Here is a 20,026-nt window from a genome sequence, read left to right on the forward strand (position 1 = left end):
ATTAAGAAAGAGAAACACGTCAGTGTTGTTTTATTCGCATTTGCGAGTTTAGAAGCTAAAAGTGTCAGAAAACGATCCGCTTCCGCGTGTGATACGTCACGGTGACGTGACCTCTGATTGGACGCGTTTATAAGCGCCTGTGCGCCTCCTCGAGCATCATGTGCCCCAGTGGCCTAATGGATAAGGCACTGGCCTCCTAAGCCAGGGATTGTGGGTTCGAGTCCCATCTGGGGTGAAGATCTTTTCTTTTTCTGATTGATTCAGCGTGTAATGTTGTGAATCTCGCGCCTGTCTTCACTGGGGTCGCGTTCACGGGGTTTGATCGACCGGAGGATTTATTCTCGGTTTCAGCTGAACAAACACAAACATGACGCGCGTGCGTGTCTTTCTTCTCGTGTGCTGTGTTGTCGTGAGCGCGCGTGGAGACAGTAAGTAAACTCTTTGGTTTAGTTTCATAAAGCTCGTGTTTCTCATACACACAGATCAGATTGCGGCTTTGTGTTCGGTGTGTGTGACTGTGTGACGCTAAAGGGTGTAAATCACTTGCTTTCTTTTTCTTTAACAAAAAAAGTTTGTTTTCTACTAATGATGATGATGATGATGATGATGATGAATGCCAATAAAGTCACGTGATTCCAGACACACTCAACCGAAACTAAAGGTGTGTTTGACGTCATGCGGCGTTGCGCAGACCGAGCTGCATTTAACACCCAAGCGTCGCGAGAGTCCAAACTTTCAACTGGTTCTCGCGATACTTTGGTATTATGCGCAGTCCGGTCTGCGCAGCGGCGCATGAAGTGAAGATCTTAATAACGCAACAGAATTGGCTGCATTGTGGAAATTGTGAACAAATGAGTTCGTGTTGAGATTGTTTTATGTTCTCATATCCTCAGTGAAGTTCCACCTGTGGTACAAACTGCAGAAGTTAATTTGAGGAAGTATCTATAGTGGGATTATAAAGGAAAAAGAGTCACGTGATCTCAAAACCACATATTTATTCCTCATCAGAGTGTTTTTCAGTTCTGTTTGTTGTTTATATGTCATAATTCAAGTGTGTGTGTGTGTGTGTGTGTGTGTGTGTGTGTGCTGTAGAGCTGTTAAAGGCCTCCGCATACTGGGACTCGACCCATAAGGCCGTCGTGCTGAAGCAAGGTGTTCTGGACCATCAGAGCGATGCTTACGGTTACTATAACGACACTCTCTCCTCCTCCGGCTGGGGTGTGCTGGAGGTGCGAGCCGGATACGGACAGACCGCTGAGCCAGATGATGTCACGCTCTACCTGGCCGGATATCTGGAGGGCTTCCTGACGGCACCGTAAGTGTGTCACTCCTGTCTGGATCTTCAGTGGTCATCCAGTAGCTGAGTATTGTTCTTTAATTGTTTTAGGGAGATTTACGATCATTATAGCAACATGTACCCACAGCTGGTCAACAGCCCCAAAACACTGGTGGCGGTCAAGCGCTTCATGGCGTGAGTATTTCTCATCCTGAGTCGGACGACGTGAATCTCCTCACTGATGTCCCGCAACATGCGTTTTATTCGTCTGTCAGGAAACAGGACGTTTGGTCCCGTCGGCAGGTGAAGCGGAACCGCACGGATCCCCTTTGGGTTCACACGGGTCTGATTCTGGCTCAGCTGGACGGACTGCAGGCCGGTGTGGCCGACTGGGCCAAACAACAGGGGAAGAAAGTGAGAAATCCCTTCGATCATGTTTGTGAGCATCGGTTCAAGATGTTTGATATGTTCTTCTCTCTTCAGCCTCTGTCCCAGTTTAACATTCAGTTTCTGAATGCCGTTGGTGATCTTCTGGATCTGATCCCAGCACTGGTGCCCGGTGATAGATCCACACTGAATCAGTATAAAACTCCACCCATGGGTCACTGCTCGGCGCTTATAAAGGTGAGACACGCGGCGCACACTTCAGTGAATATCATCAGAGAGTCTCATCTGCTCTCGTGTTGTTTCAGATGTTGCCGGGTTATGAGAATCTGTTGTTCGCTCACTCCAGCTGGTACACGTACGCCGCCACCATGCGCATCTACAAACACTGGGACTTTAAACTGAGTGAACCTCACACCGCCACTGGAAAACTGTCCTTCAGCAGCTATCCCGGTACACACACATGTGTTCGATACGGTCAAAACAGTCATTTAAATGCATTAAAATATTTGTTTTATTTTTAAATAATACGTTTAATGTTCAGATTTTCTAAAGTTGTTCGTTTTGTTTATAGATTGTTTATTTCTGATTTAGTGTCGCTTTGTTTTATTTATTTCCACTTAACTATTTAAGAGCTTTAAACCGATTTCAGTTTTATTGCTAAAGCAACATCTCTCTTGAATATTATTGGAAAAACAAAGGAACAGAAATGTTTATTCAATGTGGATTTGAAGCAGACCACACCCCTGTCCTGTCATGATGTCAGGGGGCGGGGTCAGTGTCTCCTGGTGTTACAGACATGACATTCGCAGGGCGTTAAATTGACATACAGATCATGAAAAGAGGAACTTGAGTGTTTTTCAATGATTATCCTGTAAGTTCATCACTAATGTGTGTGTCTGTGTGGAGGTTTCCTGGTGTCTCTGGATGATTTCTATCTGCTGGGCAGCGGTTTGATGATGACTCAGACCACCAATAACGTCTTCAACACCTCCCTCTACTCTCACATCACTCCTGCCAGTCTGTTCGCCTGGCAGCGGGTTCGACTGGCACACGTGCTGGCACACACCGGCGAGGAGTGGGCACAGACCTTCTCTAGATTCAACTCGGGTGAGAAACGTGAATTTTTGTTGTTGGGATGTTTCTGCTCTGGATGTGTGAATGTGATCGTGAATGTGTCTGTCAGGCACGTATAATAATCAGTACATGATCGTGGACACGAGTCGGGTGAGTCTGGGCAGCAGACTGGAGGACGGAGCGCTGACGGTGGTGGAACAGATCCCTGGACTGGTGGAGTTTTCAGATCAGACGCAGACGCTGCGGAGAGGTCAGACACACGGTTTCATTCGGTAAAAGGGACGATACCATGAGGAATCAAACTGTAACTAGTTAAGCAATTAGTTAGTGTAATTTAATTACTTTTTCCCAAGTAAGGATTGCTCTATTTTTTTGATTAAATAGAACTAAATACTTTGTTATAATTTTGACGTTGTTTCCACTTTTGAATATATATATGTCTAACTTTAACATGTATGCCTTATATCCTCACATTCGTATACTTTGGTCAGTTAATAAGAATAATATTATTTATTTGAATGAATTAAAGAGCCGTTTCATGTCTATCCTTGAAACTCATTATTTTCTATATCCTACATCGACCATGATAAGTTATTAGTGTTAAGTAAGTAAATACTTTTTTGGAGAGAGTCATTACACTGTTGAATACGTAATTAGTATTTCATTACTTTTTCCGAGTAACTTTTGACACACACACACAAGATGTTATCTTTAATGTTATCAACATCATCATCTTTTAAAAGACACGTTTATGTGAAAGCTGGAGATGTTTGCAGGTTACTGGCCGTCATATAACGTGCCGTTTCACCGTAAGATTTACCTGCGGAGCGGCTACGAGCAGATGTGGAAGGCGTACGGCGATGACTTCTCTTACGACCTTTGCCCCCGCGCCAAGATCTTCCGTCGGGACCAGTCTTCAGTGAACGACATGACATCCCTCAAACACATCATGAGATACAACGGTAACCATAGCAACATCATCACCTCCCTTTCACTGGCATCATGATGTGCGTTTTGAATCTGAAGTCTGTGTTTGTTCAGATTATAAGAACGATCCGTACTCTGAGGGCGACCCGTGTAAATCCATCTGCTGCCGTAATGACCTGCGCGAGCACAACGCGAGTCCCGGAGGATGTTACGATACCAAGGTCAGAATGTCGACGCCTCACAGTGTTTATCTAACGATGACGGTGAACTCACGGTCTGTCTGTCGGCAGGTGGCGGATCTTCACATGGCTCAGGAGTTCGTGTCGGAGGCTCTGAATGGACCGACCACAGACGGTGGGCTTCCCGTCTTCTCCTGGGAGAAGTTCAACAGCACCTTACATCAGGGTCTTCCTCAACAATACAACTTCAGTTTCGTCAGCATGCAGCCGCAGCTCTTCAGACCCTGAAAACACGTCTGTCTGTGGAATATTTGTATGATTATTATAATGTCAGGTCACATGACATGAACGTCGCATAGATCTGATCATATCCCAATGTTTCTTCTAGCTTTATCCTCAGCGTTTGTTCTTGAGCTGAGGAGAAATGTGTCTGATGTGATGTACTGACGGGTCTGAGCACTAAATAAAACCACTGTATTTCAAAGCGTCTGTGATTGGATCCTTCTGATGTCATGATGCTTGTCTGAAGAGAAACTGAACGCTTCAGTCACAGCGCTTGACTTCATTTACTGAGAATCAATGAGTTGAAGGAACAAGCCCTGATAGCACACATACATTCTCTGTATTTACTGTACATCTGCAAAACATATTCTTTTGATTGTTTGCTCATCAGTAAAACGTCTCTGAGACGTCTGCTGTCATATATACGTCTAGAAGATGTGAATGTAAAACAGTACCTTTTAAAAACCTCTTTTACAATTCTTCATGAGAAATAATAAAGGTAAAGCGTGAACTGTAGACGTCATGACTCATTCTGAGAGAACTTGATGAGAAGTGTTTGAGTTCCACTGAGATCTCAGACTTGATGTGTCTGCTCTCAGCATGAGACGTTAAGATCTCTTGAAACCGTAGGGACGACACACGTTAGATTTTGCGGTTTTGTGTAAACGTGGATCATGAATTCACTCAGAGAGACGCTGAACTATCTGAACTATCTGAAGAATATTTGTTTGTTATCTGAAGATATTTTTGCGTCTTGTTGTATCTTAAATCCAGTCATGTGTGATGAAGTTCTGATGGATATAGAGAAACAGACGTGTGTGTTTTTGCATGTGGTTACGCTGTGCTATTGATAGTTTGTGTGTTTGACTTGAAACTATTTAAAAAAACTTTTATCCAGAGTGACTGAGTTATTATCAGTTTGTGTCCCCTGAATATCAAACCTGTGACCTTTCTGACACACAGCAAGAACTGAATATATTCTGTGTTTTATACCTTGCTCTGATCTGTTAAAGTGATCATTTATGTGGTTGTAAATCTGTCTTTCTTTTGTGAGAACTTTAAAATCTTGCTTATTACCTATAAAGCCCTGCATGCTCCTCACTACTTGAGAGAACTTCTTACATATTATAGTCCATCACGTGCACTACGCTCTCAGGCGTCAGGTCAGTTGGTAATACCTAGAATTTCTAAATCAAGTGCAGACGGCAGATCCTTTTCCTATCTAGCGCCTAAACTTTGGAACAGTCTTCCCTGCAATGTCCGGGAGGCGGACACACTCTGTCAGTTTAAATCTAGACTAAAGACGCATCTTTTTAATCCTGCATACACTAGACTATCATAATCCAAGGTTAAAGTCCAAGGTTACCAGAGCGGGCAGGACGCAGTCCATACCCAGACCTGACAAAAGCTGTGAGCTAAAGAAGCTAAAGGGCGACTCTATCATTAATAATCTATTATTGGCTGAAATTTTGTAATCTTAAATCTAATTGTTTTTATTTTGCCTTGTTGTGCAGCACTGTTGAGCTTGTGCAGAGGCTGGATTCAGTGTTGTTTGATTATTGACATCTTATGTGTTCTGATGTAGAAGTTACACACAGGTTTGACATGAGGATGAAGAAATGATGAGAGACATTTAACAGCGGCCCACGTATAGATGTTGTGCTTGTTTTCACAACTTTGTGAACATATTCATGTAAAACTCTCTCTCTCTTCTCTACGTCTATTTGTGTTTCTCTAGAGACTGAGTGATTCATTCTTTCCTTTATCACAAATGAAGAAGTGAAACAAGCGTGCCTCTCTCCTCCCCTCGTCTCCCTCTCTCTCTTTATTTCAGCGTTTGTGTCAGTTATTGTGTGTTGCGATGGAGAGAAAATGTGCTCCTGGTTCTGTCTGGGATTCTCTACTCAAACTCTGTATAAACCGTGAACCTGTCGGGCTGAGACCATCATCGCCCATCACTGGTGAGTGACCACCTTCACCTTCATCTCATGTTCATCATTATGACTGGAGTCAGTCTGAAGTGTAGAAGCATTGGATCAGTATCTGCTGTTTGTGTGTGTCGTGTAGATGTTACTGTGGCCGTTGTGAAGCAGGTGTTGAGCAGCGGAGGTCCGGTCGAGCCGCGGCCCGCCGTGAGTCCCAGCATTTGGATCTGTGTCAGTCTGGTGATGAGCGGCTCACTTCTGGTGCTGCTCTTCTGGGTTATCATCTACAAACATCAACACAGAACCTCCCACAACACAGGTACAAGAAACACAGAACATGTCGTCCCTTGTAATTGATAACACACACACACCAGAGAGAGTTTATGTTCCTCCTGTGGGGTGATGAGGACCTGAGGTGGTCTTCAGGGATGCCCCCCGCCTCATCAGGTCTGTGGCCCAGCGGAAGAACACAACGACACTCTGTGTTATATTTATCCTCAACAGTCTTTGGGTTGATAGTAAGTTCATTGGTGCTTGAGGTGAGATAATGAATCTAAACTGAATATGTTTGATGAGGCAGATGATTTTTAATAACCACACACTTTCTTAAAGCGACAGCTCAGCCCAAAAATAAGAATTCTGTCATCATTTATTCATCCTCACATGTCATTCTAAACTTGTCCACTTTCTTTCTTCATCAGAACACAGAATAAGATATTTTGAAGAATGTTGATAATCAAACCCCGAACCACATATGAACACATTTCTCAAGATATCTTCTGTGGTGTTCCACTGAACTATAGACGGTTTCATCACGGTTTTCAACAACAGACGTTACTGCGCATGTGCACTTTTGTGACCCAACTGAACTTCCGGTACACATTCACAAACAATAAAGCGTCTTTAGATTATTTCTGATAATAAGCAAATGAAACCGAGAAGCGTCACTTGGCTAAACTTCTATTTCCTGTTTTGAGTTTAGACTGCAACACCAAACTCAACCGCTAGTGTACCATAAAGTTCCTTTAAATACCCGTTCAACAAATTGTTTATTTAATAAAATGAACACACAACAAAATTGAACAAATAGTTTATTCAACACAAGAATTATACAATAAAATAATAATAGAAATGAATATTAACATGAATGAAATCAAATATAAATAGTGATATTATTAGACGCCACCCAAACACAAACTGAGGATGAAACGCTCTATGGCCCTCAGGTTTACAATAAATAAAGGATGGACAGAATTCTGAAGCTTTTCTCTTTGGTTTATTTGTCCAGCAGGTAAAGAGGACACTCACACCGCGGTGTCTTCCCCGCAGGAAGAGGACAGTAAACTGCAGGAAGTGCCCATCGCTGAGGAAACATGTGGGCGGAGTCTGTGTAATGGATGGGCGGAGCATAGTCTTCCACTTCCGGCCACAGAACTGGGATATTCTGCTCTGGTTACCACTAAAACTGGACAAGCTGAGGTTTGACTAAAACTACAAAACAATATTCAACAGTGTTCCCGTAGAGATTTAACTCTAATCTGAATGAATATGATATTCTTAATAGTATCTATAAGCCAGTGTGCTTCAAAACATGACCAACATTGACAAAAACATTCAAAACCTACAGTGTCTGACTTCAGTCAAAACACATCAACGGTTCATCTGATCACAGGATTATTCTGCGTTTCAGTTTCAGGCCTTGAATCCCGTCTTAACATCCTGTTTCTGTAGAAATTGTTAACATATCGAACAAATCTGAACATTTTAAAGCACTTCAGCGAGACGTTTAGTTCATGTCTGTGACATTAATCAGCTTGTGACAAAAAACAAACAAATGTAAAGTGTAAATAACCATTTCAAAAAGAACAAATGAGCAAAAATCTCAAGAATGTTTTTTGTTTTTATATTTGAATAAGAATCACAGTAACGTTGAGTCTGTTTATGAATATGTTTGTTTCATGGCGATTGAATTCACATGACTTATGATTTCAGACTGATGTTATTGTGGAGGGTTTAGTTAAGTGTCATATTGTTTCATTCTTCAATGTGTTGAAAGACATTTTTGTTTATAAGTAAATCAATTTCATAAATAAATAATTTTATAAGAAAATGAAGCTTGTTCTTTTACTTACTATCTACAGTCACAATGGAGTGGGAGCAAATTCCAAAGGCCATTACGTCACATTAGCATCCGCATTAGTTTAGTGCAGCAGGTCAATCTACAGCAGTCCAATATGTGCACGCAGATTGTTTTTCACGCTTACAGTTCAGGATATTTGTATTCGTCTAAATGAAACGTTGGTTAATATCGACTAAAGACAACGTCTCACGTGTGTGTGTGTGTCACAGGTGTGTGTGTGTCACAGGTGTGTGTGTGTCACATGTGTGTGTGTGTCTCACGTGTGTGTGTGTGTCACGTGTGTGTGTGTGTCACAGGTGTGTGTGTGTCACAGGTGTGTGTGTGTCACAGGTGTGTGTGTGTCACAGATGTGTGTGTGTCACAGGTGTGTGTGTGTCACAGGTGTGTGTGTGTCACAGATGTGTGTGTGTCACAGGTGTGTGTGTGTCTCACGTGTGTGTGTGTCACAGGTGTGTGTGTGTCTGTCAGGTTTGTGTCTGTGAGGTGTGTGTTTGTGTCTGTGAGGTTTGTGTCTGTGAGGTTTGTGTCTGTCAGGTGTGTGTTTGTGTCTGTCAGGTTTGTGTCTGTTAGGTGCAGGTGTGTGTTTGTGTCTGTCAGGTGTGTGTTTGTATCATTCAGGTGTGTGTTTGTGTCTGTCAGGTGTGTGTTTGTGTCTGTCAGGTGTGTGTTTGTGTCTGTTAGGTGCAGGTGTGTGTTTGTGTCTGTCAGGTGTGTGTTTGTGTCTGTCAGGTGTGTGTTTGTGTCTGTCAGGTGTGTGTTTGTGTCTGTCAGGTGTGTGTTTGTGTCTGTCAGGTGTGTGTTTGTGTCTGTCAGGTGTGTGTTTGTGTCTGTCAGGTGTGTGTTTGTGTCTGTCAGGTGTGTGTTTGTGTCTGTCAGGTGTGTGTTTGTGTCTGTCAGGTGTGTGTTTGTGTCTGTCAGGTGTGTGTTTGTGTCTGTCAGGTGTGTGTTTGTGTCTGTCAGGTGCAGGTATTCGGGCTGGTTGTCTGCGCTGTGTCTCTGTGTTCTCCGCTGTCGTGTGGAGAGAGTTTTTCTGCGCTCATTTCCTCGTGTGGCCAGTGTGGAAATAATGCGCTCGGCCAGATCCTGCTGCAGACGCTGGAAATTTTCTCTGAAGAGAGAGAGAGTGTGTGTCAGTGTGTTATTGATGTATTTTTTGTGTGTTAAATGTGTGTGTGTTGTTACTCTTACGCTGTTGGTGGAGTTGGCAGGTTGTATTTCTGTCCTGTGACTCCAGTTAACCAATAGGTCATCTCCTTTCCTTTGCCCTAAACACACACACAATGAAATTAATAAGCTTCATAACATTTGTAAGTTCAATCAAATTAGCGTTATGAGTTAATTAAACTTAACATATTAAGTTGTGGAACTGGATTTTTTATTTGATTCGATATTTTTACAGATGAATTGAAAATACATAAATCATGAATTGATTTCTGAATCCAGGATATGTAATATACAACAGCATTTCATTTGTCCAATAGTAAACAGCATAGAGTATGCAGTGTGAAGTATGCAGTGTGAAGTATGCAGTGTGGAGTATGCAGTGTGGAGTATGCAGTGTGGAGTATGCAGTGTGAAGTAGGCAGTGTGAAGTATGCAGTGTGAAGTATGCAGTGTGAAGTATGCAGTGTGAAGTAGGCAGTGTGAAGTATGCAGTGTGAAGTAGGCAGTGTGAAGTAGGCAGTGTGGAGTATGCAGTGTGAAGTAGGCAGTGTGGAGTATGCAGTGTGGAGTAGGCAGTGTGGAGTAGGCAGTGTGGAGTAGGCAGTGTGAAGTAGGCAGTGTGAAGTAGGCAGTGTGGAGTATGCAGTGTGAAGTAGGCAGTGTGGAGTATGCAGTGTGGAGTAGGCAGTGTGGAGTAGGCAGTGTGGAGTAGGCAGTGTCGAGTATGCAGTGTGAAGTAGGCAGTGTGGAGTATGCAGTGTGGAATATGCAGTGTGGAATATGCAGTGTGGAGTAGGCAGTGTGGAGTATGCAGTGTGGAGTAGGCAGTGTGGAGTAGGCAGTGTGGAGTAGGCAGTGTGGAGTAGGCAGTGTGGAGTATGCAGTGTGAAGTATGCAGTGTGAAGTAGGCAGTATGCAGTGCAGGTGCTCTGACCTTCAGGTGAGTTTCTCCTCTGCGTTCATACTCAAACTGACACTCTGTTCTCTGCAGGATCTCAATGGTAGACTCGCTCACGTGAATTCTGAGAGCTACAAACACAGCAGTCACATTACTGTGTGTGTGTGTGTGTGTGTGTGCGTGGGTGTGTGTGCGCGTGTGTGTGTGACATACGCAGTCCTGTAGACTCCATACGTGAAGCCGTGTTGACTGTATCTCCGAACAGACAGTAGCGTGGCATCTTATTCCCCACAACACCTGCAGCACACGGACCTACATCATCATAGAGAAACGATTAGACACTTTTGGGGCCGGTTGCATAAACTGCTTGGACTAGACTTAGATGTTAGTCATTTTTTATTTCAATCAAACTAATTGAAATATGAAAAGTAACACTGATACTGTCCTTACTAATTTCTAGTCTGTGAGGATGGTCTCTGTCTTAACTAAGCAACTGGGCCTTGGTCCACAGGAGGTAAACAGCATTTTTTTAATGTAAAAGCACATGTGTGTACACCTGAATGTATTCCGATCCGGATCCACAGCGGGATTCCCGGCAGGTGTCTCAGTTGAAACGTTCCCATGAACTCTAGAATGTCCAGAGCCATGAGACAAACGTCCACGGCGTGTCTGTTCCCATTCCGCTTGGGCAGTCCAGACGCAACCATGTAAGCGTCTCCGATCGTCTCCACCTGAGACATCAGCGCTGTCATTACTAATCCATTACCTTCACTTTATACTAAAGAGGCGACGGACACACACGCACCTTGTAGACGTCGTGATGATCCAGAATGCTGTCAAAGTTCTTGTAAATGTCGTTCAGCATGTCCACCACCTCCATGGGCGTGCTGTGATGACAGAGAGTCGTGAAGCAGACGATATCACTGAAGTATATAGTGACTTCATCAAAGAGCTCAGGCTCCACACAACCTGTCTCCTTCAGAGAGCGGACCACCGGCCTGTGAGAGTTAGACATTCATTACAAACAAACAAACACACACACAACACAAACACACTGAGAAATGTGTGTGTGTCTGACCCTGGCAGAAGCATGCAGTTGAGTTGATCAGCTCGGTCTCTCTCAGCTTTATAGAGAGCCGTTCTCTCCTCCACCAGGTGCTCCAGGTTTCTGGAATACATCTGCAGTCTGCGGATCAGGTTGTCCATGTAGCTGGCGTTGGCCTGATTGTGAAGATTACTACGACACACAACAGAACGTCAGCTGAACGTCACACACTCAAAGACACACAATCGACAAACACACACCTGAAGATTTTCCCCAGAGCTCCTTCAATCCTCTTGAAGTCCGGCCGCTTCTCTGGATCCTCCTCCCAACAGCTCTTGATCAGGACAAACAGCTACACACACACACACACACATGGAGTTATAGAGTACATGTGAATATGTGTTTTTGTGATGTTACTGATTCAGAGTGTGTGTGTACCTCAGCTTCTGTCTCTCCAACAGACTCAAAACTGAGATCCGGTCTGAACACATTGGGACCTCTCGGGTACTGAACGCAATACAGCTTCTCTGGAACACAACCAAGAGAGAGAGTGAAAGAGTAAGTGAGTGGTCGAGCCAGCGACCCTGGTAGCACAGATACGTCTGTAAGATGTCTGCTAAACATCTGCTGTGTCAAAACATCTGATAAAAACAGTTTTACCTATATACATCAGACTGCAGACGTCTCAGAGACGTATTGTAGATGAACAAATGTCTTGCGGATGTAAATGCAGACGTCAAATAGATCGAGGGAGTGATTAAGCAAGTGAGTGAGCCAGATAGCACAGGTACATCTGTAAGATGTGCCAGATACTGTAAGATGTACCAGATACTGCTAGCAAGCCATCCTTAGGAATGTCAGGCTACCCTCTCCGCTGGTTCCGAATCCTAACTCTCCCGCAGATCCTTTAGGGTGTCATGGAGGGGCTCGCTGTCCAATGCCCACCACATGATCACTGGGGTCCCTCAGGGATCGGTGCTTGGACCGCTGCTTTTTTCCATCTACATGACATCCTTAGGACACATCATACGGGCACACAGCTTCTCCTATCACTGTTATGCTGATGACACCCAAATCTACATCTCGTTTCAACCAGACGATACCACTGTAGCAGCTAGCATAACAGCCTGCCTAGATGACATATCAGCTTGGATGAAAGAGCATCACTTGCAGCTGAACCCGGCCAAGACAGAACTACTAGTGTTTCCAGCACACCCCACGGTCCAACAAGATCTCACCATCCAGCTTGGCAATTCCACTATCACTCCCTCCGAATCAGCCAGGAACCTCAGAGTCAAATTTGATAAACAGCTGTTCTTCAATGATCACATTGCAAAAGCAACGCAATCATGCCAATATGCCTTATTTAACATTCGCAAGGTTAGACCCTACCTCACTGAGCATGCAGCACAACTCCTTGTCCAGGCCCTGGTCATCTCAAGGTTGAACTACTGCAATGCTCTCCGTGCTGGTCTTCCTGCAAAGGCTATCAAACCACTTCAGCTGGTTCAGAAGCACCTATTGTATTATTGCTCTTTTATGACATCGCTTACTGCTCCCCGAACTCTTTGTAAGTCGCTTTAGATAAAAGCATCTGCTAAATTACTAAATGTAAATGTCTGCTAAACATCTGGAGATCTCGAAAACATCTGATTAACATCTTTGAAAGAGCAGTTGTACGTCCAAGCGCTACCTGCACGTACTTTGTATGCGAGGCTGTCCCTCATGTACGCGTAAAAAGGGGAACTATAATCGGGGACATCTATACGGACGTCTCAGTACCTGCCATATTAGAGCAACAGCTGGTGTAAAAAGTGCTTTTCCTGAGGATGATCTCCTGTGAGATGATGGCAAAACTATAGACGTCTCCCTTCTGAGAGATACCCTGAACCCTCATGTGCTCGGGGGCCGTCCACAGATCTGAGAGAGAGAGAGAGAGAGAGAAACAGAGAGAGAGAGAGAGTTAGTTTCTCTTCTTACCATACAGAGAATAATCTCTCTGTGTGTGTTGAGGGTTGTGATGTGAACACACAGACCTTTGCCAGGTGTGAGGATGGTGTTACAGCCAAAGTCTGTGATTTTCACCACCATGCGATTGTCCACCACACAGTTTGTGGATTTCAGTCTGCCGTGAACAGCAACATTACTGGAGTGAAGGTACGACATGCCCTGACATCACGACAACAACACAGTTATGAAAAGAATAAACACAACGACATAAGACATCAACACATCGCAGTATCACAGACAGAAGACGCTCACACAGACCTTTGCGATGTCATACATGACGGAGATCTTAAACTCCAGATCCATGAAGCTCTCGTCTGGATATGAGATCTTGTCATTTAGCACACACTGTAAACACACAGTTAGATGTTTGTGTTCTCTGAAGCTTTTGATGTGTGTTATGTTTGTGTTATTATGAAGACGCACCCTGAGTGATCCTCTATCACAAAACTCAAACACGCCAAACACGCCGCAGTCAAACTTCACCGTCCCGTAGAACTTGGTCAGGTTATAATAATCAATGCGCAGCAACTGAGAGTAAGACAAGAACACAGCCAAAACAATATATCACCTCTAAAATATCAAAGAAAATGTCGATCTTGTGTAAGAAAAGTAATTTAGTTTGAATGATGAAATAATATTATTCTCTTTCATTGACTGTAGTTTAACACAACGTGACGTAAAAGAGGAAAAAGAGATTTTACAGAGTTGAGTTCAATGCGCTGATCCTCTGAGAAATTCCCATCAGTGTTCTTCAGTTCCTTCAGAATCACCGGCTGCACAGAGACGACACACATTATACACGTTACACAACACAACACAACTTTTATTCATATAGCGCTTTTTACAATCTTCATTGTTACAAAGCAGCTGTACATGAAAACATGTTAACTAGAAGCAATACATTACATTTACAAAATAGAAAAGCAAAGGAGTCATGAACAAAACACTCGCATGAAACAGACGGACACACACACCCTCACACAGCACACACTCAGCGAACACAAACAGACACACACACACACAACCCATACGCTTGCCAGATCACACCAAACATAACATACACACACAGAGAGATAGAGACGGAAGATTAAAGAAGAGAAACACAGGTAATATATTATGCAGACTATGTAGTTATAATTCACACAAAATTTTACATTAAAAATAATATTAACAAGAACAAAATGATATGGCTGATGTCAGCAGCCCCCCAGTGAGTAAAACCAGTGCAGTGGGCAAACAGCGGTGAGGAACCTGAAAGAACCCTCAGGAGACCCCAGACCCAGCCAGGGGAACCAGTTCTCCTCTGACACAGTCCTCACACAACAAACAATAAAGAGGCAGTATATACTGCATATAATATAATATACACATGTGTTAAACAACACAGCACACACACACTCAACAGCACCTTTTTATCATAACGGCCATTGTGTATCTGGATGAAGTTGTCTCCCTTCTTATCTTCATCAATCTGCAACACACACACACACACACACATCTGATCAGCTGCTTCACGTGTGTAATGAATATATAGATAGAGAGAGAGAGATAGAGAGAGAGAGAGAGAGAGCTTTACTCTGAGACTGATGTGATTTCTCTCTTTGTCGTCCAGCGGTGTGATGAGCGCTGGATTGATGTGTGACCATTTCTTCTGATTGTAACGCACTCGTCTGTTCTGTCTGGCAAACACACGAGACAGCAGTGACTCTCAGCACATCTGTCAATCACCGCCTTCAAATACACTGACTACTGTACCTGTACAGTATGAAAGCAATAGCGGTCGCCATGACGACACTGAGTCCGAGAACAATCATAATGATGTTCTGAATCTCCATACCTGAAACCACACACATGAGCATCACAGATGTTAATATTCAACCATTAACTTTTGAAATTCAATGGTATTATAACATTGATATCATCTCATCATTTATTCGTTTTTCCATTAGTGATCATCTGGATTGTTTGGCATTAGTAAATAAGAAGAAGAATAGGATTTTGACGTGTGGTGTGGTTTGCGCGGGATGTGTGTGAGTGCGTTTGAGCGTGTGTATGTTTGTACTTGTGTGCATGCGTGTCTGCATGCATGTGTGTGTGCATGTTTGTACCCGTGTGCATGCGTGTGTTCATGTCTGCATGTGTGTGTGCATGCGTGTGTTCATGTCTGCATGTGTGTGTGCATGCACGTGTGTGTGCGTGTGCAAGGATGAGTGTGGACTTGGTTTGTATATGTTAGTGGGGACCTAAACCTGAACACACACCAGCTCATGGGGACTCGTGCCACTGTGGGGACAATAACTGAGGTCCTCACGGACACAAAACATATCAATTGTACAGAACGATCATTTTTGAAAATTTAAAAATGCAAGTTTTCTTTTAGGTTTAGGGAAAAATATATACAATTTGTACAGTATACAACTCATAACACCTATGGACTGTCCCCACGGAGATAATAAAACATACAGTGCGTGTGTGTGTGCGCGTGTGCGTGCGTTTGTTTATTGAATACCGTGAGATGGCTTGTCCCTGGGGAGTCGTGATCCGGCCCACGGCAGGTCTGGATTACTGTGATTCTTCTCAGTTTTATTCCCAGACGTGTCAAACACAAACAGAGTCTTATACTGAAGACAAACACAAGAGCTTCACTGTCAACATTCAGAACAGCACATGAGACTTGACATGATTGAGTTGATGAAGGACACTTGAGAGGAAGAACAGAAGGTTGTGTCTCACCTGATAGTTTGAGTTTGTTGAGATGCTGGTGTAAACCACAGACAGATTCAGATCTCTGTCACCACTAGCATCTAATTCATAGTGTCCACCTACACCTGAAACACACACACACACACACGTCAGGTCTCCATCACCTCTGTGTGTTTAGGATGGAGCGTTAGAGAGATGGATACCCTGAAATCTTGTGCTCCTGAAGGGGTTCTGAATGATGCCGCCAGACGTCTTGTTTTTAAGAGCGAGTAGATTGTCTCTCATCACTCGACCAAAGAGAACCACGCCGTCATGGTAACCTACCACATAATCATTGAGTTCCTGCTGGACACACATCATATATTACTCAAACACCTCACATCTATACACTTGACATATTTCTCATAGACTTACGCTGGATCTTCACACTTGAGTTATTTTCAAACCATCGTTGGGTAAAAACGGGTAAAGAGTAACCAAAGCGCTGGTTTAAATTAACAATTTTCCAAAATCATGTTTTTTTTATTATGCGTTTCAATCAAACTGCAGTTGGTTTGTTTTGTTCAAAAATGTAAATCTCATTTGGAAACAAAAACCCTTGATATATTTACAGTATATATATATATGTGTGTGTGAGCTAAATGGGTTGAAACAACCCAGCCTCAGTTCGTTTATATCCCAGTGGTTGAGTTTGTCCTTTTCTGAGCCGACATTGGGTTGAAAATAACAACAAACATTTTAAATGCCAAAACCAAGGAATATATAGAATCAGAGAATAAACATCGATATACTGTCTTACGATACTAAATACATCTCAGTGTTGTGATTTCGAAATAAACCTCCTTCATCTTTTACATAATGCTGTTAAAATGATGTGAAAAATCTGTCCTTACTATCAAAATAGTTTTATAAAATGAAACCAGTTTGATATCTTTTAAATTCAAGTGACTTATAAAGTTCTTTTGCACCTTTTGAGCATTTGTTTAAGTTAAAAAACGTATATCACAAGAACCATGTCTTATTTTATTTCTCGATAATTCAATACCTGAAGTATAGACCGTATGATGCGGTTTCATCGGATGCACGCGCACCAGACCACACTTCAGGTCTGTATCTAGTGTTTAATAATATAACTATTTAATTCATGTTAATATTCATTTATATGATTTTATTTTATAATAATTTTATTAAAGAAACAGTTTGTTGAATGGGTCCTGTATTTGGTTGCATTTAAACAAACCGTATGGTACATTGACATCTAGCGGTTGATATTGGTATCTCAGTCTATATTCAAAATATTGGAAAGACAAGTTTAGCCAAGTAACGCTTCTGGTTATCAGAAATAATCTACAGGCGCTCGATTGTTTGTGAATGTGTACCGGAAGTTCAGTTGGGGTCACAAAAGTGCGTTTGCGCAGTACATATATATACTGAAAAAACATTCAGTTCAATGCAGTTCAAATTTTAAAAAAACAGGCAAGAAAATAAATAAATATGTGAAATTCCTTCAGTTTACTGTGCCCTATTTTGATGGATTTCACATCAAATATATATGTATACTGGAGATGTATTGACTATAATGAGTAGGTGATGTGCAGTATTTGTCTTTGGAGGTGTGTGTGTGTTGAGTACCGTGGCGTTTAGTGTCCAGAAGTTGTTGCTGGAGTAGTTCCTGAAGCTGTGCACGGTGATGACCAACACGTCTCTCATGTGCTCATAGCTGGAGATGTTTGTGTGATATCCATCACTGAAACACACACAACACTGGTCTGAACACAGCTGAGGTGAGGAACATCTCGCATCAGAATCAAGAACTTACTTATACAGATCAATGAGAACAAACACCACGTCTGGAGGAACAGGACTGCTGTTCTTGATCGCCAGCACATCGTCGGGTGTTCCACACAGAACAAAAACTGCACAAACACACATCATCACACAGAACAAACAGCAGCTTTCATCTGTTCTTCATGGTTATGATCAAGTTTATATCGTTTATTTAGTGCTTTAGAAATAGATGTGATGTTGTGTTGACAGACTCACTGTTACTGTGTCGGTCTGGATTGTTGAGCGCCTCTTTGACTTCATCGTTACTCCTCAACATGACTCTGGAGATATTCGAGGCAAACAGAGCCGACGGAGCCTCAAGGGCATTGATATACCTGACACACACACACAGAGAGACGGTCAGATGTGTGTGTGTGTGCGTTTGCGTGTGTGTTAACTATGTGTGCAGATGTTTATACACTGTGTGTCCCCACATGGATGATAAAAGTCAGATTGTGTGTATCCGTCAGTGGATTCTATGATCTCAATTGATCATTAAAATGCAGAAAGGTTTGCTTTGGTGTCAGATATATATATATATATATATATACATTATAGTGTTATAGAAAACTAATTTTCTAAAATTGTGTTTTTTTATTAATATCACCAATCTGCATATGTTTTGTTTAGTTTTAAACCATAATAAGTGTCCAGCAACTAACACAATAAAACACAACAAAAACGTGATAACGTAATAAAAAAACAGAGTTACTGTATGTCTTCGTATATATTATACGGTACAAGTGTACAAAGACAAAGGTGTGTACCAGAAGCACTCCTCTGTGTTGTTGGGTTTTTTATATATGTAGGCTCTTCTCCATTCTGGTTTCAGGTTAGAGAATGACACGTTCCAGAAGTGAACGAAGAAGTCTGAGATCTTGCGAGCCGGAGGCAGCAGACGGGTGAGTTTCTCTTTGTAGTCACATGACAAACCAAAACTCCCGGCTGAGATGATGGGCACGGTCAGAGTCAGACCCACCTCCTGACTGACACACACCACACAACACAACAACATTACACATACGGAAGTGACATTCAAACACAAGTTCCTCTTTAAACTTTTGTCATTTCTAAACAGATATATTGAAATATTGCTGACACAAAGCAGAAGAACTTGATGTGTTTTTCTCTGCTTTATGTGTGTTATATGGCTGGAATATATAAAGTCTTGTGTTTGTTGAAAGTGTGCAGTAACTCGTGTTGTTGTTCAAGGCAGTAATTGAGGTTAATAATTGAAGAAACGCTCATTAAAAACCTTCACATGTGTATAATATGTGACTTACTCCACCAGCTGGAAAGTGGCATATGTGCAGGACGGGCCGAGCATGACACAGCCGAGCTCACTGCTGTTCTGAAGGACAAAACATCCATCATTATATATCACGGTTTATACTGCCGCAGGACTCCAATGGTCCTTCAAACGTCCTTCAGACACGACACCACTCACATGCAGTGATTTGAGAATCTGTGCAGCTTCGCATGTGCTGCTGCCGCAGCCGCGCCGCCGGTAATGTGTGGTGTTAAAACCACTGAAGAGAACCTTCATCGTGAAGTCCAAACCTGTCATATAATACAAACACAACATAAACAACGTCTGCTTTTTTCACATTACAAATGTAGAATATAAGAAAAGCAAACATCAGATCTGTATCAAATGATAATACTGCAAGTCATTTTCTACATGTTTTCAAAGTGATTATTATTTTTATGACTAAGTTGCATTTCTTGTATTTATTTATAACAACAATACTATTTGAAGTGTTTATTTCCTAAATGAGATGACTCATCAAAATCAGCTTTTTTATTGACATTTTGAGTTTATTTACAGTTGGTTTGTTTTGATTTAAGTCATAATAACTCAAAATATACACAATAAAAACATGATACATTTTTTTAAATAGTTAAAAAAACGACATATATTTATTTTGTATTAGATTATATGTCTGCGTCAGAGTTTAATGATAATGATAGAAAATATTTTTTATTATGTGTATTCAAATGATGATTATAAATATCTATGAACTTCATATATTTTCTCATTTAAGCAAAACGATGTTTTTATTGATGCATGTTAAGAATACACGTGTTAATGTTTGAACATGTTCGTATAATAAAGAATCTATTTGAACGTTTTTGTGTCCTTGTTAATATTGATTTGTGATCCACATTCAGACTTCTGCGTTCCTCAA

At 42.1% G+C, this 20,026-nt stretch overlaps 3 protein-coding genes across 4 annotated transcripts; 2 read left to right on the forward strand and 1 right to left on the reverse strand.

The window, feature by feature from the left end:
* Positions 1-93: 93 nt before the first annotated feature.
* Positions 94-5,225, forward strand: plbd1a (phospholipase B domain containing 1a). The gene is made up of 11 exons (XM_079457313.1): positions 94-428; positions 1,093-1,315; positions 1,388-1,471; positions 1,552-1,690; positions 1,760-1,900; positions 1,969-2,113; positions 2,570-2,770; positions 2,847-2,987; positions 3,514-3,699; positions 3,779-3,885; positions 3,955-5,225. The coding sequence occupies exons 1-11, from the start codon at positions 368-370 to the stop codon at positions 4,129-4,131; spliced, it is 1,605 nt and encodes a 534-aa protein (XP_079313439.1). The 5' UTR covers positions 94-367; the 3' UTR covers positions 4,132-5,225.
* A 744-nt stretch (positions 5,226-5,969) lies between these two features.
* On the forward strand, positions 5,970-7,535 carry LOC306894471 (uncharacterized protein; the record flags this gene model as incomplete). The annotated part of the gene is made up of 3 exons (XM_079457056.1): positions 5,970-6,086; positions 6,193-6,369; positions 7,339-7,535. The coding sequence occupies exons 1-3, from the start codon at positions 5,987-5,989 to the stop codon at positions 7,533-7,535; spliced, it is 474 nt and encodes a 157-aa protein (XP_079313182.1). The 5' UTR covers positions 5,970-5,986.
* On the reverse strand, positions 7,129-19,407 carry gucy2ca (guanylate cyclase 2Ca). 2 transcript variants are annotated; one of them, XM_079457055.1, is made up of 26 exons: positions 19,285-19,407; positions 19,121-19,188; positions 18,605-18,823; positions 18,054-18,172; positions 17,830-17,926; positions 17,643-17,757; positions 16,214-16,352; positions 16,041-16,135; positions 15,817-15,928; positions 15,063-15,144; positions 14,884-14,986; positions 14,716-14,778; positions 14,009-14,080; positions 13,731-13,835; positions 13,566-13,652; positions 13,334-13,466; positions 13,080-13,217; positions 11,736-11,824; positions 11,558-11,649; positions 11,331-11,489; positions 11,058-11,250; positions 10,809-10,983; positions 10,466-10,564; positions 10,289-10,383; positions 9,379-9,455; positions 7,129-9,298 (listed from the first exon to the last, which is right to left on the reverse strand). In XM_079457055.1, the coding sequence occupies exons 1-26, from the start codon at positions 19,402-19,404 to the stop codon at positions 8,566-8,568; spliced, it is 3,579 nt and encodes a 1,192-aa protein (XP_079313181.1). In that variant the 5' UTR covers positions 19,405-19,407; the 3' UTR covers positions 7,129-8,565. The 2 variants fall into 2 exon arrangements, with proteins under 2 accessions (XP_079313181.1, XP_079313180.1); XM_079457054.1 differs by having other exon boundaries at positions 16,214-16,355.
* Between the last annotated feature and the right edge of the window lie 619 nt (positions 19,408-20,026).

The sequence above is a fragment of the Barbatula barbatula genome, assembly GCF_947034865.1.
Source record: "Barbatula barbatula genome assembly, chromosome: 5".
NCBI classification, from domain to species: Eukaryota; Metazoa; Chordata; class Actinopteri; order Cypriniformes; family Nemacheilidae; genus Barbatula; species Barbatula barbatula.

Coding starts and splice junctions, on each gene's coding strand:
- plbd1a (XM_079457313.1), top strand. CDS start 368: ATGACGCGCGTGCGTGTCTTTCTTCTCGTGTGCTGTGTTGTCGTGAGC. Junction 1,316..1,387: donor GAGGGCTTCCTGACGGCACC/GTAAGTGTGTCA, acceptor TAATTGTTTTAG/GGAGATTTACGATCATTATA. Junction 2,114..2,569: donor GTCCTTCAGCAGCTATCCCG/GTACACACACAT, acceptor GTCTGTGTGGAG/GTTTCCTGGTGTCTCTGGAT.
- gucy2ca (XM_079457054.1), bottom strand. CDS start 19,404: ATGACAGGTTTGGACTTCACGATGAAGGTTCTCTTCAGTGGTTTTAAC. Junction 19,189..19,284: donor AGATTCTCAAATCACTGCAT/GTGAGTGGTGTC, acceptor TTTGTCCTTCAG/AACAGCAGTGAGCTCGGCTG. Junction 9,456..10,288: donor GAGGAGAAACTCACCTGAAG/GTCAGAGCACCT, acceptor GTGTGTGTTTAG/GGCAAAGGAAAGGAGATGAC.